We start from the raw sequence: 19,639 nt of genomic DNA on the forward strand, positions 1-19,639 counted from the left end.
TTATTTTAGGGATCATAAATTAGACAGTAAATCATTACTTATAATTACACTTGTAAGTGATTAGTTATAGACTTGTTTGGCATTATAAAGTATTTATTAAGCCTTTATTGGCTGATTTTTATTCTTGCTTAATAGCCCCTTTAAATTAGCTTTTTTCATAACAATGAATTTATTAGCTAAAAACAAAACATATCAGTAGATAGTATGAATGTGCAATCTGTGTGAATGTGCGGCTTATAAGTATAAAATACATATAGAATGCATATAGTATTTCAACAAAGCAGGGAAGGTTAGGTTAGGGTTAGGTTAGGGTTAAGGTGGTAGGGTTTGGGTTAGGTTTAGGTTTAGGGTTAGGGTGGTAGGGTTTGGGTTAGGGTTAGGGTTAGGGTGATAGGGTTTGGGTTAGGTTTAGGGTGGTAGGGTTTGGGTTAGGTTTAGGGTTAGGGTGGTAGGGTTTGGGTTAGGTTTAGGGTTAGGGTGGTAGGGTTTGAGTTTGGATTATGGTTAGGGTTGTAGTGTTTGGGTTAGGTTTAGTGTTAGGGCGGTAGGGTTTGGGTTAGCTTTAGGGTGGTAGGGTTTTGGTTAGGTTTATGGTTAGGGTGGTAGTGTTTGGGTTAGGTTTAGGGTTAGGCTGGTAGTGTTTGGGTTAGGTTTATGGTTATGGTGGTAGGGTTTGGATTAGTTTAATGGTTGAAGGTGGTAGGACTTTGGTTAGGTTTAATGTGGTAGGGTTTTGATTAGTTTTAGGTTTAGTGTGGTATTGTTTGGATTTGGTTTAGGGTTAGGGCGGTATGGTTTGGATTATGTTTAGGGTTAGGGTGGTATGGTTTGGATTCTGTTTAGGGTTAGGGTCGTAGTATTTGGGTTAGGTTTAGGGTTAGGGTGGTAGGGTTTGGGTTAGGTTTAGGGTTAGGGTTGTATGGTTTGGATTAGGTTTAGGGTTAGGATGGTAGTGTTTGGGTTAGGTTTAGTGTTAGGGTGGTAGGGTTTGGGTTAGGTTTATTGTTAGGCTGGTATGGTTTGGGTTAGGTTTAGGGTTAGGTTTAGGTTAGTTGTAGGGTTAGAGTGGTAGTGTTTGGGTTAGGTTTAGGATTTTATGGTTTGGATTAGGTTTAAGGTTAGGTTAAATTTAGTTTTAGGGTTAGGGTGGTAGTGTTTGGGTTAGGTTTTGGTTTAGGGTGGTAGTGTTTGTGTGAGGTTTATGGTTAGGGCGGTAGGGTTTGGGTTAGGTTTAGGGTGGTAGGTTTTTGGTTAGGTTTAGGGTTATGGTGGTAGTGTTTGGGTTAGGTTTAGGGTTAGGGTGGTAGGGTTTGGGTTAGGTTTATGGTTATGGTGGTGGGGTTTGGATTAGTTTTAGGTTTAAGGTGGTAGGGCTTTGGTTTGGTTTAGGGTGGTAGGGTTTGGATTAGGTTTAGGGTTAGGGTGGTATGGTTTGGAATTGGTTTAGGGTTTGGGTGGTATGGTTTGGATTCTGTTTAGGGTTAGGGTTGTAGTGTTTGGGTTAGGTTTAGGGTTAGGGTGGTAGGGTTTGGGTTAGGTTTAGGTTTAGGGTGGTATGGTTTGGATTAGGTTTAGGGTTAGGGTGGTAGTTTTTGGGTTAGGTTTATGGTTAGGGTGGTAGCGTTTGGGTTAGGTTTGTGGTTAGGGTGGTATGGTTTGGGTTAGGTTTAGGGTTAGGTTTAGGTTAGTTGTAGGGTTATAGTGGTATTGTATGGGTAAGGTTTATGGTTTTATGGTTTGGGTTAGTTTTAAGGTTAGTTTAAGTTATTCTTAGGGTTAGGGTGGTAGTGTTTGGGTTAGGTTTAGGATTAGGGTGGTAGTGTTTGGGTGAGGTTTATGGTTAGGGTGGTAGTTTTTAGGTTAGGTTTAGGGTTAGTGTGGTAGGGTTTGGATTAGGGTTAGGGTTGTAGTGTTTGGGTTAGGTTTAGGGTTAGGGTGGTAGGGTTTGGGTTAGGTTTAGGTTTAGGGTGGTATGGTTTGGATTAGGTTTAGGGTTAGGGTGGTAGTTTTTGGGTTAGGTTTAGGGTTAGGGTGGTAGCGTTTGTGTTAGGTTTATGGTTAGGTTGGTATGGTTTGGGTTAGGTTTAGGGTTAGGTTTAGGTTAGTTGTAGGGTTATAGTGGTAGTGTATGGGTAAGGTTTAGGGTTTTATGGTTTGGGTTAGTTTTAAGGTTAGTTTAAGTTATTTTTAGGGTTAGGGTGGTAGTGTTTGGGTTAGGTTTAGGATTAGGGTGGTAGTGTTTGGGTGACGTTTATGGTTAGGGTGGTAGTGTTTGGGTTAGGGTTAGTGTGGTAGGGTTTGGATTAGGGTTAGGGTGGTAGTGTTTGGGTGAGGTTTATGGTTAGGGTGGTAGTGTTTGGGTTTGGGTTAGGTTTATGGGTTGGTGTAGTGTGTCTGTCGGACTCTAAATAAACACAATAATCATGTTCATGCACCTATACTATATGGTTGTATTTTAAATGTGTAAATATCATCTTACACTATTTTTACTTTGTGTAAAAAAGATGCTTTTTGTTGCTATTTACACTAAACAATAAAAGTCTTTGCCTTCTATATTTATTTCATACTTATAAGCTGCACATTCACACAGTGTAATGAGAACCTATAAAGGATTCATTTTACACCTTACTTTAATATGTTTATTGTTAGGAAAAATGAAATGTAAAGAGGCTATTAGGCAAGGGTAAGAAATCAGCTAACAAAGACTTAATAAATACCTTATCATTATAAACAAATCCGTAACTATTCCCTTACAAGTCCAGTTATTAGTCATTAACTACTGTCTAATTTCTGATCCCTAAAATAAAGTGTTACCAATTAAAATCAATTGTAATTATTTTTACAAAATACAAAGATTTTTGACCAGGGTTTTGTGGTTATGAGAATATTTCTAGACATGCTCCAGAAAATGTTTTCAAACCTGTTAATATATGCCCTGAATATAATGTTTACAATGATTGCAGACTTCGTTTTTCATAAACAGAAACAAAACCATTAACTTAAAAAACAAGTGTTATTTGAACGAATCAAGTATTTTGTGAGAATTACCGAGCACATACTGATGTTGACTCCACAGCAAACTATTATACAACAGTCTATGCAGCATTACGAAACCAAAGTGTAGACTCAGAGGAAGACTGCAAGGGCTCAAAGCAGCATTTGGGACAAGGCCAAACACACTCCCATGAGACAAAAGCATTTGCAGTGAACAGCTGTTAGCTGGTATGGTACTCCTGTAAGGTTAGCTAAAGATAAAGACAGATCTCTGACTCAGACTTTACCAAGAGACTGCAAGATACATACAGTACAATGGTGCCTTAAAATGAGGCTAAAAGAAGGAATCTTGTAAGGCAGCGTAATCATGCTGCATACCTTTTGAAACAGCCTTTCGCATCTGGGACACAACAATGATGCACTTAAAATGCAGTCTAAGTTTTAGAACAGAGCCATAACGTCTCTTGGTATATCTGTGTCATTGAACTGTGTAAGACGATTAGTGTTGATCTGTGAAAAAGCCTGAAGGAACTTTTGTGGTGCTTGTTTAGTTTGGATTAGATCAAGAAATCAAGAGTGAGACAGAGACAGTGAGGAGGGGCAGTTGTACTCTCGGGATGATGCGAGCTGCTTCACCGAACAGATTCAGGAGGAAACTAGGGGTCCTGATGCATGGCATTGTTCCAGTGTGATGTCTTCAAGGGAACCTTCATACAGGAGAGAGTCAACACATCTAACATATCAGAGCTCAGTGAGTGAACACAACTTGCAACATATCTGCTGTGGGTGTTCTTGTCCGTCACTTTTGCAGAAATCACAGAGCAACCTTAGATGAAACATTATTTCAGTATAGGTCAGTTTTATTAATTAATTTATTTTTTCAGTGGTGGTAAAATGAGCTGCTTACTTTCAATGTAAAAAGGTGTAAAAAGGTGCAACAGAAGTGAATTGTCATCCTAACAACCCTTTTTATGTTCCACAGAAGAAAGAAAGTCAAAGAAGTTCGAAACAACATGATGGTGAGTAAATAATGACAGGATTTTCATTTTTGGGTGACCTATCCCTTTAAAATGAGTGCATGGTAAACTAGGGAAGGCAAAATGTGATTAAAAACCTAAACATTTACAGCACTATTTATAACTTACATTAAGAACAACAATAAAGTTTATTAATCTTTCAACCTGTTTTGTAATGAAAGTAAATACTGTGATTATACAGAATACCAAGATAAAAGCTTCAGCAATTATTGTGATATGAAAATTCGATACCAGCACATGCCATTTATAGCCTTGTGAAATGTATTATTGTACCTGGTGATCCGGCGAGCTTCCATGAAACTGGGCGAGTCTCTCCGTCTTTTCCGAATGGGAGAATAACTACGTGAGCGGCGGCGAGATCTCTCCGCATCAGAATGATGAGGACTGTCTCTCTCTCTGCAGACAGACACAAATGAGATGTGAGACACATCATGCAGTGTTAGGACAGTCTCTCTCTCTCTCTGTGTGTGTGTGTGTGTGTGTGTGTGTGTGTGTACTTAGACTTTTGGACCCCACTGTATGTTTGGGCTTTTCCAAATTTTTTGATTGAACGGTTATTTTAAAGCAAATAACCAATGGGGACATTTTTGGACATCCTCATTTCGAAAATCTCTCCAGCCTCCTCTTTGGTGCCCCCCTCCCCCCGGCAGGTGGCGCCCTAGGCGACCGCCTGGTTCGCCTATACCTAGAAAGCCCTGGCTTTGATACAAAACAATAGAAGTCCATGGCATGTCCCCATTTAGATAGCTATTAAAAGGTTATTTTCTTTTGGGGCCTGGGTAGCTCAGTGGTAAAGACGCTGGCTACCACCCCTGGAGTTCATGAGTTCGAATCCAGGGCGTGCTGAGTGACTCCAGCCAGGTCTCCTAAGCAACCAAATTGGCCCGGTTGCTAGAGAGGGTTGAGTCACATGGGGTAACCTCCTCGTGGTCACTATAATGTGGTTCTTGCTCTCGGTGGGGCGCGTTGTGAGTTGTGCGTGGATGCCACGGCCACACGCGCTATGTCTCCGTGGCAACGCGCTCAACAAGCCACGTGATAAGATGCGTGGGTTGGCGGGTTTCAGACACGGAGGCAGCTGGGATACCCTCCCTAGCAACTGGGCCAGTTTGGTTGCTTAGGAGACCACTCAGCACACTCTGGGGTTCGAACTAGCGAACTCCAGGGGTGGTAGCCAGCGTCTTTTACCACTGAGCTACCCAGGCCCCGTCTCCGAATGTTGTTTGAATGATCTGATCAGATAAAATTGTGTCCCCCTTTACACCTGTATTTAGCACTTATGATCGGCTCACCCGAGATGGATGTTAACACCAGTTGTAAACGTGGCCAATTTGATGTTTGTGTATACCTTGAGTTGTTCTGGCGGGCGTGTGGTGATTTGTTCTTGCTGGGGTCGCGTTCTCTTGAATGAGGTCGTGATGATGACCTCCCGCTGCTCCAGGAGCTGCTCCGCTGTCTTGTGGCTCCGTGACTTTTGTTGTTCTTCTTCTTAGACGTGTGTTTGTGCTGACCCGGCGACACGGATGAACTCCGGTGACGATTCTGACCTCGTCCACGATGGTGCCGCTTAGACGAATGAGATCCTTTTGTCCTGTGTGGACAAAAAAACAGAAATTAAGCAACAGCACAAATACAACTCAAAATCTGTTTTTTAACCAGAAGAAAATGTTATTGCTGAGGTCGCTCTTTCATAACTCATTACACTAAGTTCTAAATTATGTTTAATAACAGAATCAACAGTGTCTTAGAAGTTTCTTCTAAAATTCATCAAAAGAAATAAAAACAGACACAGATGAAACAATTCTTGACATACAGTTAGAGATTAGCGCTATGTGGATGTGGATAGTTAAATGTGGATATCTTAGCTGTTCTTCATAATGAGAACTCAGACTTTTGATTGCAGACTTTGGTATCTTGAAAAAATCTAAGCACAGTGCGAGACAATTTTAAAATCTCCTATGAAAACAATAGAACAGTACTGTATATGATAGAACATTACAAATTCATAATATGCATGTATGTTGTGGAATTCCATGGAAATGTCAACCACTTTATGGATAAATAAAGGAACAAAACCCCCTTTTAAATTCTGTATCATAGTGGTATAATGGATGATGCCGTCCAGACCGCTAGAGGGTGCCGCTTGCTCACACAGTTCTCACTGAAGCGCTGAATGCAGAAACGCAGCATTTTAAGGTTTAGTTATCATGCAAGGCCATATTGCAATTTCAGTCTTAATTCAATCAATCATGCAGCATTAATGGATATCATACAGATGTCTCAGAAGTCAAAGTCTGCTGGTTTCAAAGTGTTTTGGATGGTTTCCCTCATCATGTAACCTGTAGGTAAGTGCCACTTTCACAACTGTCACATCCGTTTAGGGCAGTTTATTGTGGCTATTATTATTTCTAGATTGTGCATTTAAATTCGCAGAGTTTTTACAAAATGTGTTACTAATTAATTATAAATCAACCATAGTTGTTTTTTCATATCTGCATTTTCTTGCGTATAACCGATATGCCGATGGTAATTTGGTCAATAATTGGCCGATAAATATCAGCAGCCGATACATCGGTGCATCTCTAATATTAACAAGATCTCACTTGTGGTTTTTCTTTTCTAGCAGGTTTGCATGTTATAACTTACTGCCATGGTTCTCACTTTCGTTTATTATGGCGTGCCAAGTTGCTGAGTTCTTAGGAGAAACATTTGACTTTTAAAGTCTCCATTTTCTCTCCATTTAATCGCTGTTCTTACTTCTTCTGAGTCCTGGTTTTAGCATGTGGATCATGTTGAGAGTCGCTGCTGTGTGCTGGCGAGTCAGACGTCTTCTCTCGAACCTTCGGCCGCCCGCTGCGTCTCCCCGACGATTCCAAAAGCGATTTGCTGTCTCTGCAGCCGCCGTCGTCTCCCGTCTGGGCCGTGATTCCTCCAGAGTTCTTGGGAATGACGCTGGGGTGCTTAACACTTCTTAGAGGAGGTGACGTGTATGTCTGCGCACTCGAGGGAAACGTCGCCAGAGGTCGAAGTTTCTGGAGAGGAATTATAACCAACAAACCAAACAAAGAAATAAACGTGAAAAAAAAAACAGAAAAAAAAACATTGAAATTAGAATGTTTCTCCTCCTGCGTAAAAAGCGTTATCGTGAACTTGCCAAAAAAATATCTAAAAGAAAGTTCTAGGAATTTTCTCTGGCTTATAGACAGTCCTCTATTGTGCAGTGCATGCAATACTCGGCATGCAAAAACATAATGATTTGAAAAGAATAATCCCGAAAGAAAAATTTAAACAAAAAGAAAGGGAGAGAGGGAAAATATGTGAAACAGTAAAACAAAATAGAAAGTTTAGAGAGAGAGAGAGAATATCAAGAGCGACAGAGATTGGAGTATAAAGAAGAGAAAGAGGACTTTTTCAATTTCAGAAAGAGCTACAAACAAAAAGGTGAAAAAGAGAACTAGAAAATAAACAGACAACTTGACGGAACATCACAGAAATGGAAGGAACGAAAGAAAGATTCACAAGAATAGATTAAAATCGAATTAGAAAACAATTGGTCTTTACTCAATAGAACTTGCTTGTGGATTTGTTTTGTCCTGCAGACAATTGCTGAGATGTGAACAGCGACCCATTTCCTGTTTTAATAGCTTTTAAAATGGTTATTCTGTTTTTTCAACTCCCTTTTGGTTAACATCCACTTACCAATAAAGTGGCATTCCCTCCTTTAGTAGGTAAGGTATGAAGAGAAGGGAAAAGTGGGGCAACATAAGTGCATCATTAGATTCACACAATGCAAGAGAAAAAGACACAACACCCTTCCCTGGATAGTGAGTATGAAACAATGCATGAAAATCAAACCAAAAAGAGAGAAGGACACACAAAAAAGAAAACAAATTCAAACGAATATCACAGTGCGTGGGCTGGGACACGTAGAGCTTTGAGTGCATTTTAAGAGCAACTCACTTATCATGACAATTTCACTCTTAAATGTTGAAAGTGCAAGTTTATACAGTTCAGAAACTTTAAATGAATGTGCACTATGGGTTATCCATCAAGTTACATTGAAACCCCCATGAAATGGCTTGACGAATGCAGTTTTCTTTCCTGTGTTGATGTACTGAAGGGCTAGTCCCTTTTTTTTAAATCAGCCAATGGCATTTAGATAACATCACTAGCGTGTAATATAGACAAAGCAATGAAGATGCTTTAAAAATGAATAAATTCCAGCCACTTTGCAACCAACTGATGGTTGGGAAAGAAAACAATGCAGGTATTATTTATAATTTAGGGGGAGGGGACATTCACATTTGAAGAATTTTATTGACTAAAATATTTGTTCTCAGCATTCTTGGTTGAAATTCCCAGATGAAAAAAGTTGAATCGATTGACAGCCCTAGTTTATTTCACTCTTTGTTTTTAGATTATCACAGTTTTAAACATATAATAATTTGTATTTGTGGCAGGGCGGAGGGCGGGGCCAGGTGTGTGGAATCACAACCCGGCCCCGCCCTCCCCCTTCCACTGTATTTTTATAATGGATTGTTATAGTTTAATATTGAAACTCTGGGTCTGCGACAAGGCTAAAACAATCTATACCTAAAAGACATTTGAAAAGTACCAAAAATAAATGATGAAGGCCTGGTAAAAAGTTTCGAGTTCGGTTTTAATAAGACCTTCATATTACAAAAAGAAAAAAGTTTCATTTTTTTTTATTTAATAAAGATAATCATGAAAGTGCCCAAGGTTAAAGAAACACCCAAAGAAGTTAGCTACACTACATTTTCAATTTTGATTTCATGGGGTCTTTAAAAACAAAAAGACTTCAAAGAATTCCTGAGACTAATAAGTCTGGTGTTTTTATTGAAACAGACCTAAATTATGATATTGAGCAAAGATATTGGTTGCCGTTACATAATACATTCATCTATTTCTTTCACAACAATGGCAAAAGCTGTCGATTAAAACAGGTACATTATAATGACGATAAACTCATTTGATTACCATCAAGAGGAAATTCATGGGTTTCTGATAGACCTCAGACAGCAATAACTGAACAAAAATCAAAAAACAAAAAAATACCTTCTACGTTCGCCAATAAATATTGGATGAATATGAAAAATAACAGAAAACAAACACAGCTGAGTGTTAACCTCAGATATTTCAGAAGCAGCCCTTGTGTGTCCAAAAACAAAGGAGGGAAAGTGATCAAATCATATGACATGTACTATTTCACCAAAGACAAAAGGAATGCGGCACAGACAGGAAATACTTTCTACCGAAAAATACGAAAATAAAACGCAGACAAGAGATGGACCTGTGGGGAGGGCAGTGTGCTGAAGACTGAAACATGAAAGCAAAGGTAGATTTCAGATCGAAAGAAAAAAAAATAGAGAATGTAAGTAGAGCAAACATAGTTCTAATAGGAAAAACAATGAAAACAACCCGCCAACCTTCGGTTTTCCTCAGATAAACAAACAGAAAGAGAGAGAGAGAGAGAGACACTGATGTCAAGCTAGGGTGCTTGCCACATTCTCCACGTGCGTAGGCAGAGCATTACCTACCTTCCGCTTCAATCAGTGACACGGATGCAATATCAACAAAACAAAGGAAGAAAAAAGAAAAAACAAAAAGGAGAAAGGAAAATTCTCCGCAGCGAAATGGGAAAAAGACAATGAATTCTTTTAGTATCCAGGCTAAGATAATTGATCCACAGACTAAGGAGAAGACAATTCCAACAAAACGAAGCAAAATAAAAGAGTAAACATACAAAGAAAAGTTTAAAGGGTTAGTTCACGCAAAAATGAGAATGCTGTCATCATTTAATTACCCTCATGTTGTTCCAAACCCATATGCTTTTTTCTCTTCCGGACACAAAAACAGATGTAGACAGAATGTCAAGGCTGCTCTTTTGTTGTGTTCCGGTCATTTTGACTCTGACGACTTCTTTTTTTAACACCAAAAATATTTAAAATTTTCTGTACATTTTATTGGTTTTATTTTACTTTGTTTCACCTGTTGTGTTCCCGGTCAAAAACGACCGGCCATTGGAAACAAATGGGTGGAGTTCCAAAAAAAACAAAAAAACAAAGCCTGTTCAGGAGCCTGTCCAACCCTCTGATGAGCACATATGTACATGTGCATTTGCACACATGAAGTCCTCAGACATGTGTACACACTCATACACACACACACACACACACACACACACACACACACCCTTTGATATATCAGGCAACTTCTGAACTATTCTTGACCCCACAGGAACAAAGGAACAAAGGCAAATATTCTAACAATGTATTTTGGGAACGTTCACATACTCACAAAGAGTATGAATTTATGTGCCATGTTTGAGAAAATAAAAGTGTGTCAAAGCAAATTTCTTTGCTACTTTAAAAAAGTTGTATAAGGTCAGGTCAATAAACCCTGCTATATATAAGTTCCAAAAAGAAGTACAAAACCTGTTCTAATAACTAGAAAACAAGTTAACAAAGAGATATAATGCAATATCGAGTGAAAATAGATTCATAATTTTAAAGGGCCGGTCATTTTTTACCTGGAACACCACAAGTGTGACTTTCTCCCATTTTTTACAAAATAAAAGATTTAAAAAGAAAAGAACTTCTGGTTAAACATTAACACAAATTAGTTTGATAAACAGGACAGAAAACTGTATGTATGTGTGACGAGGAGGAAGGCGTGGACAGGCAGTGATGATGCATAGCCGGCGCTGAATCAGCTGATCGATGGGAGAGCGAGATAAAGCGGAGCCGGAGGCGCCAGTTAGAGAGAGAGACGCACGCGGTTGTATGTTGCATGTGTGTTTGTTTATGTTTGCTGAGTTTCTTATTAAACTTTATGTTTACTGTTCAGCCGGTTCCTACCTGCTCCTTGCCCGTTCTTTTAACTGTTACAGTGGTGCTGAAACCCGGGAGGGAGGAGGGATGCACTGTCGCAAGTCCTTGCCACTGCTATCCGCCAGGGGAGCAGCCGCGGCCGTCTGCCTGGGGACGGAGGGGTCGCTGCCGGCCGCTGAGACCCGGAGGACTCACTGCCGTCCACCGGGGGAGGAGCGAGCTGCTGTCTGCCAGAGGGCGGAGGAGCGGTTGAGGACCGGGCGACAGCGCGTCTGGGAGCCAGTGAGCAAGTTCTTCTCTCTCTCTCCTCTCTCTCTCTCTCTCTGCGTGTGTCTACTCTCTGCTCACCCTTTCCCTCTCCCCACACCTCCCTTCGTCTCTCTTCCAGGTTCATAGGAGGCGGGGTGGACAACCGGCTGACTGAATGGCCAGATGGGCAGCGTCTCCCCTCCAGAGGTTGTTGGGGGGTGGGGGGGGGTAAGACAGTCCCGTGGCACCCCGGCCTGAATCGGACGGGGAGGTGTGTGACGAGGAGGAGGGCGTGGCCGGCCCGTGATGATGTACAGCCGGCGCTGAATCAGCTGATCAGCGGGAGATTGAGATAAAGGGGAGCCGGAGGCGCCAGTTCGGGAGAGAGAGAGAGACGCACGTGACCGCGTTGCATGTGTGTCTGAGTTTGTTTATGTTTGTTGAGTTTCTTATTAAACTTTATGTTTACTGTTCAGCTGGTTCTCGCCTCCTCCTTGCCCATTCTTGAACCGTTACAGTATGGAATTTAATATTGGAAAAATATCCATACAAATGCTTTTTTAAGGCAAAAATGTAGTTTCATTAGCTCAGATAATTCAGACCTATTGTCAATAAATTTCAAAAAGAGGTACAAAACCTGTTTTAAATACTAGAAATCAAGTTAACTAAAAGATATAATGCAATATCTAGTGAAAATATATTCATAATGAGAGATTTATATACATTTTAATGGGCCGGTCAATTTTGACCGGGTACACCAGAAGTGTGACTGTTTGCCAGTTTTAACAAAATAAAAGAGTTAAAAAAAAAGAATTTCTGGTTAAACATTAAAACAAATTAGTTTGATAAACAGGACAGAAAATTGTATGTATGTCTGATGAGGAGGAGGGCATGGCCAGGCCGTGATGATGATGCACGGCCAGCACTGAATCAGCTGATCGGCGGGAGAGTGAGATAAAGGGGAGCCGGAAGCGGAGGAGTGTGATAAACAGGACAGAAAACTGTATGTTTGGTATTTAATATAGTAAAAATATCCAAAAAAAACTTTTTTTTAAAGCAAAAATAGTGTCATTAGCTTAGGTAATTTCGGCCTAATGTCAATACATTCCAAAAAGAGGTACAAAACCTGTTCTAGTTACTAGAAATCAAGTTGAAAAAAATATCTAATGCAATATTTTCTGATAATATATGCATTATGTGACATTCATAACCATTTAAATGGGTCGCTCATTTTGACCCGGGAACACAAGGAGTGGTAGCCAATGAGGAACACAGCACAAGGACTGGAAACGTCATTGGTTCTTGGTCACATGACCATTAGCGACAAGTCCCAGTCTCCATTCACAGTCATTTTCTGGAAAAGAGCAGCATGTTTCACAAAAGAACGGAAGTCAAACAGGTTTGAAACAACATGAGGGTGAGTAAATGATGACAGAACTTTTGTTTTTGGGTGAACTATTCCTTTAAGACAAAGAACCAAAACTAGAACAAACTGAAAAATAATTAAGAAAGAAATTATGAAAATAAAAGTCACAAAATTCCGAAAGCAATCTACATGAATTGCTGTCTTTTTCGCTTGGACACATGTGCAGCCACATTCTATCGTACATTAAGGAGCGTTAGGGTCAAATGACAGACAAAATCTGCTGAACAAATTGAATTTGCTAGAAGGAACGTAAAGATTAATGGCCATGCATGCAGTATGTGGTTGATGGGAAAAGAGAAAGCATGGCGGGACAACGGACAGCACAGATGAACGGGTGGAGGTAGGAAGGGGGTGTCGGGTGGAGGGCGATCACTGCTAGGATGGAGAACTAACATGTCAAAGGGACCCCAGTCACGTTCATACAGCCATATCATTTCGATGCAGTACTTGATTGGTCTGCAAAAATAATTTAGGGTTTGTTTGAAATAAGTTCTAAAACTAGAGTTGTTCAAAAGTATGTTTGCTCTCAGCAATTGTCAAATGTCTTTTCCAAAGGAACAAAAGAGTACCACATTTGGTAAGGAAAAGTTTAGACCCTGGAGTATTGCGAATCCAAATGGCTTGGGTCCCTTTTAGTGTAACAACTTCACTAGATGATTTTTAATTGTCCTATTTAGTTTTCTGTTGGCTAATGTTTACAGAGTATCCATTTGTCCCTGTCAAGCATCTAGACAAACATTATATGACTAAAATGTAGGAAGACAAAACCTGATTACTCTAAAATATATTTATATATATCCAAAGCGCTACTGAAATATAATATTGAACAATTATGTGAAGAATAGCAAAAGAAACCCTCTGAAATCAATGTCACTGAAGCACAGTAGACCGTTTTTCAGGCTTTACCGAAGAGAGAATTCATGAATCTGTTGCCTCGCCATCCATAGATATAAATACCTAGATGCCACTTTAGCAAATCCTGCTTATTGTTTGAAATATCTAATTCAGGTAGTGGAACTGTGCTCATAAGCATAAAGGATTGGAAATTTTTATCTTTTTTCATTTTATTGGATATATTATTTTCATTGGATGTAATATTTTAATTATTAATATTTATTTAATATAATAATTAATATGATATTGCATACTTTTAATTGATAGGATATTAATAATATTAATATATTATATTAAATATATTATATTTTATTTAATTATTTTATTTTAGATAATTTTTTGTAGGAAGTAAAAATTTTCACACTCTCACTAATGTTTTAAAGGGTATGTACATGCATCACAGTAGATTTATGTAATTTTTGTCATTAAAATTCATGCAATAGTGTTATTTTTAGCACATCTTAAATTCTGTATTATGTTTAATAGTATCCTGTGCTGGAAATGACGTGAATGGAAATGACATTTTTAATGATTTTTACATTTTTTATAAAATGGCCATATACTTTGTCTTGCTAAAAGCTAATTTCATAGATAACATTTAATATATGCTAAAAACACACAATTAAATATTTTTCACAATTTATGCTGAATTTAGCAAAATACAGCTTGATTAATGGAAATGACACCCGATAAAAATACTCTGCTCAAAAGCGATATTTACCTTTAATTTTCTTTATTTTCTTCAAACATCACTCGTGTCATATTTCATCTCAAGCATGCTCTTCATTAACACTTTTGTCTACTTAGTTAACAAGTACACTAATAGAAACCATTTTCACACAATTACTATTGAAATAGTTAATGTTTCACACTTTGTTTAGATTATCGTAGTTTAAATGTGTCATAATTTGTATTTTTCTAATAGATTTGCATAGTTTAATATTGAAAGTCTGGGTCTAGGACAAGGCTAAAACTGTAAAATATTGGCATAAATGGCATTTGTAAAGTACCAAAAATAAACGATGAAGGCCTGGTAAACAGTTTCCGAGTCAGTCTCTATGTGACCTTCATAGAAAAATAAATCAAATGAAAATTAAAAAATAAACCTGCGAAGTTAAAGAAACAGCCATTTATTTTATTTATTGTAAAAACTAATTTGTTGCATGTTGTACATTATTAAAATGATTAAGTAATGGTAATTTGACTGATAATCTGATCTGATATCTGAATATATAGGGAGTATACAGTACATAGAGTATAGAATTAAAGTATTATATTATGAACAAAAGGGCCGTTGCTCATAACATATCCAAAAAAGTTGAATGCAGCATCTAGGTATTTCATATCTATGGTTGGACATTTAGACACCTTTATCCTCTCAGCAAAACCAGGAATTACAGCTGATTGGCTAAAAGTATCTGATGGATTGGCCAATGAATACCAGCATCTCATGACACCTCATTAATAATTCTTCACCAGTCTTATCCTGGCTGTGACATTGTCACCTCAAGGCAACATGCAGGTCACAGATGGCCAGCAGGGCTCTTTACACACCTGATACACATCTGGAGAAGGGTGGCTACGGTTAAACTGAGCAGAACATGTTTTAACTGTATTGACAAGAAAAACTAGTAGACATACCCATTTAATCTACTCGATCCAGTTCCAAATCATATGAGTGCTTTTTACACAAACAAGACAGAAAAGTTTGGGCATTTATTTGTGGGAAGATATCATGTGCATTCATAGAGAGGTAAAAAAATCAATACAACAAAGGGGTGAATTGAGCAAATGAAAAGACAAAGCAAGGGAGCATGAGACCTTCTGGAAAAATGCATGCAAACCTGTACCGGAAGTGTGAGTAGATATTTGAACATCTCTTCGTTGGTGAAAGTCAACATGAATTTACGTTCTTAATACTTGTTCCTGATCTTATTGTACACAATTCATCATTGCATGTTGTTACAAAAAAATAAGTTATTATTTAAAAAATAATAACTTTTTCCGCCTCAAAATGTTGTACTTTAATGCTGATTAATGTAATAAAGGTAAAGCAAATAACATTGGGATATGTGAAGATGAATGCAGGTTCATGTTGACTTTAAATAATTGACAGTTGTTAGAACAGATATAAAACACACTTTCAGATGTGCTACTTACAGCAAGTAGCTTTGACATGATTTCATGTTGGTTCGTTTTTTTCATTTCCCAAAATCTCAGAATGTTGGTGGATTATTATGAAAGGATATAACAGACTAAGCTAAATAAATAAATATATCATGAAATAATTAAATACATTAGGAAATGTTCGACTATAACCGCTGGAGGCGGGTCTTTGAGAACCATTCAGCCAATCATTTAACTCTCGCAACTTTGATAGGTGAAAGTGACAGTTTACATTTCATGATGTATTTCATGTTGCGTTTCATTTGAAATAAGTAAATAAATAAATGTTCACAACCTATTTATTTATTTGAACTCACTATTCATGATACTTTCAATTATCGAATAGTAATTCATGATGTATTTAAGTATTTTTCAACATACACTGGCTGCCAAAAGTTTAGAATAATGTACAGATTTTGCTCTTATGGAAAGAAATTGGTACTTTTATTCACCAAAGTGGCATTCAACTGATCACAGTGTATAGTCAAGACATTAATAACGTGACAAATTTACTATTACAATTTTAAAAAAAAATTCAGAGCTTCTTAAACTACTTCAAAGAGTTCTCATCAAAAAATCCTCCACGTGCAGCAATGACAGCTTTGCAGATCCTTGTTATTCTAGCTGTCAGTTTGTCCAGATACTCAGGTGACATTTCACCCCACACTTCCTGTAGCACTTGTCATAGATGTGACTGTCTTGTCGGGCACTTCTCATGCACCTTACAGTCTAGCTGATCCCACAAAAGCTCAATGGGGTTAAGATCCATAACACTCTTTTCCAATTATCTGTTGTCCAATGTCTGTGTTTCTTTGACCACTCTAACCTTTTCTTTTTGTTTATCTGTTTCAAAAGTGGCTTTTTCTTTGCAATTCTTCCCATAAGGCCTGCACCCCTGAGTCTTCTCTTTACTGTTGTACATGAAACTGGTGTTGAGCGGGTAGAATTCAATGAAGCTGTCAGCTGAGGACATGTGAGGCGTCTATTTCTCAAACTAGAGACTCTGATGTACTTATCCTCTTGTTTAGTTGTACATCTGGTCTTCCACATCTCTTTCTGTCCTTGTTAGAGCCAGCTGTCCTTTGTCTTTGAAGACTGTAGTGTACACCTTTGTATGAAATCTTCAGTTTTTTGGCAATTTCAAGCATTGTATAGCCTTCATTCCTCAAAACAATGATTGACTGATGAGTTTCTAGAGAAAGCTGTTTCTTTTTTGACATTTTTGACCTAATATTGACCTTAAGACATGTCAGTCTATTGCATACTGTGGCAACTCAAAAACAAACACAAAGACAATGTTAATCTTCATTTAATGAACCAAATATCTTTCAACTGTGTTTGATATAATGGCAAGTGATTTTCTAGTACCAAATGATCAATTTGGCATGATTACACAAGGATAAGGTGTTGGAGTGATGGCTGCTGGAAATGGGGCCTGTCTAGAATGACTTTTTTCAAATAGTGATGGTGCTGTTTTTTACATCAGTAATGTCCTGACTATACTTTGTGATCAGTTGAATGCCACTTTGTTGAATTAAAGTACCAATTTCCTTCTGAAACAGCAAAATCTGTACATTATTCCAAACTTTTGGCCGCCAGTGTATTTATTTTATTTAACGCTGTCCATAATATTTCATTTTAGGCCGTATTTCATGTCTATTTTATTTCAAGGCATATTTATTGTCATATTTCACATAGTTTCTTTTTTTTTTTTTTTTTTTTTTTCATTTTACACCCTTAAAGTTGCTGTAAGTGATTTTTTCAAGGAAAGGTATGCAAAAAATTTTCCTACTCCCTGAAAGATAATAAAGAAATTAGATATCTCACCGGTCTCTGTGACAGCTCTAGTTTCTGTGTTTGCGAACCGCAGACAATGACGCTTTCGACCTGTCAATCATTTTGCCCATTCTCATAGTATTGTAGCTGCAGCAAATTATTGAGGCTTAATGCCATTTTTAAGACATGTTGTTCATAACAGTTGTCAGTAGAGGGTGCTATTTTGCTGCTGTTGTTTTTAACAAACGTTTCTGCATGATGTTGTTCTCAATAAAGCTAATTTGTTATCTTTGGAGTGCAGGGATTTGGAAAGAGGGGCGTGGCTAATTCAATGGCTCAGTGTCATGGAAGTAGGCTGGCTGAAATTGCTTACAGCACCTTTAAATAAATAGATACATTTCATCCCTTATTTATGCCTATATTTTTACAGTATATATATATATATATATATATATATATATTGATTGCAACATTTCCTGATGTATTTAATTATTTCATGATATATTTATCTATTTAATTTAGTCTGTTATATCCTTCCATAAACTATGACATTCAACGCCTTTACATATATAATTGAATATATAAACGAAAAATATGCAAACAAACAATAGTTTTGATTTATATGGCTTAGTATGAGATGAGCAGAATGGGGACGGTGGAGGTTAATTCCTGCATCTTTTAAAAATATTATAGTGCTTTCTCTCTAATTTACCTGATTGTGGCAGCAATTTTGATCAACCCTTAAAAAACAGATATTTATACAGAACTTACAGGTATATAACACATCAATAGAATATTTGCCAATAGATTCTTTCTTGATAGAAATCAATAGTTTGTATCTGCCTATTAACACCTTTAAAGTCTCATGTTAACAATAAAACACTTCTTCACAAAGTCAACAAATGGTTCCACAATGTTTAGTTTCCACTGAAATTATTATTTTTTTTAACAGATCCCGTCAACGCTTTCATTCATTCAATTTTTAGAACTGAAAAAGTCAAAATGGCTCGTAAATGAAATAAAGCATGACTTGATTACAGAAGGAAAATGATGGACATCTGCCTTGATTAAAACACCTTTCCAAACAAACACAAACATGACTTGAAAACAGAAAAATGTACAATATGGAGCCAAAGAGTGTAAAGAGATATATAGAGTCAGCTCACACACATATGACTGAAATAAAGGGAGTAGAATTATTGTGTGTGCATGTGTGTGTGAGAGAGAGATTATTTAGTGTAGACGACGGAGAACAGATGGATGTAAATTAGAGGAGAATACATACATCGTTGGCTTTATTCCAGTCTGTGTTTTTGACTCCGGAATCTTTGCCGTTGCGGACGCGTGCGCTGTAGTTCCCATTCTGCCACGTGATTGGCTGGTCAGTGCTGGGGGACGGCAGAGGGCTGTGACTGGAGCGAATTCCTCCCTGTTTATGCCTGTCGTTACTGCACTTCACATTCGATCTGGATTGAGAGATTCAAGATTCAATTTGATAAAACCATAATAAATAAAAGGAACACTCTGCGATGTTTTGTTTATGCTGCACTAGCCGGTGTTGTCTTGGATTTATGCTGCATCATGCAAAAAGCTTTTTTAAGTTACCAATGCCATTGAAGAAAAGCAATATTTGCAGTCAGCCATTATTAAATTAGTCCATAAGAAAAAAGTGCAAAAGATAAAATGGCCTTATAAGTAAGGAATAATTGACGATGGACCGTTGAATTATTGAAAAATAATGCACATCCTGAGGTGGTAATGTGGCCATGAGTCAATTATTCCGCTTGTACCACGGTTACCACACCTCAAGACATGTTTCAAGATTTTATTTAAAGACATTTTCAGGTTTTCATCCTGAAAACTGTCCTGTGACTTTAACTACTTTCTTATGCCACAGATTAAGCATCTTTTTTTTTTCTTTTTTTTTTTTGATAAAGCCTTTGTTGCTAGTTGGGAAGTGTCATTATTGAACTAGTAACACAGGCTTGGGCTGCTTTTAAAGGGATAGTTCACCCAAAAATGAAAATTCAGTCATTTTCAGTTCAGTTTACTCACCCCTGTGTTGTTGTAACCGTATATGACTTTCTTTCTTCTTCTTAACACAAAGGGAGAACTTGTGAAAAAATGTTCTGCTCAGTGATGTCATACAATGCCAGTTTATGGTGACCACCTCTTCAAGCTTCAAAAGAACACAAAAGTATAATTCAGAAGTCTAATAAATTATTCCATGAGACTCATGATTGTTA

General features: G+C 37.8%; 1 protein-coding gene across 1 annotated transcript in view; it reads right to left on the reverse strand.

Moving 5' to 3' along the window:
* Positions 1-19,639, reverse strand: part of srrm3 (serine/arginine repetitive matrix 3) — a 140,583-nt gene that overhangs the window by 6,250 nt on the left and 114,694 nt on the right. Inside the window, exons 10-13 of the mRNA XM_051667640.1 lie at positions 18,679-18,859; positions 6,789-7,063; positions 5,380-5,622; positions 4,305-4,427 (exon numbers count right to left, since the gene is read on the reverse strand). Of these exons, the coding sequence (XP_051523600.1) occupies positions 4,305-4,427; positions 5,380-5,622; positions 6,789-7,063; positions 18,679-18,859 (822 nt within the window). The remainder of the gene's footprint in view (positions 1-4,304; positions 4,428-5,379; positions 5,623-6,788; positions 7,064-18,678; positions 18,860-19,639) is intronic.

The sequence above is a fragment of the Myxocyprinus asiaticus genome, chromosome 3, assembly GCF_019703515.2.
Source record: "Myxocyprinus asiaticus isolate MX2 ecotype Aquarium Trade chromosome 3, UBuf_Myxa_2, whole genome shotgun sequence".
In the NCBI taxonomy this organism is placed as follows: domain Eukaryota; kingdom Metazoa; phylum Chordata; class Actinopteri; order Cypriniformes; family Catostomidae; genus Myxocyprinus; species Myxocyprinus asiaticus.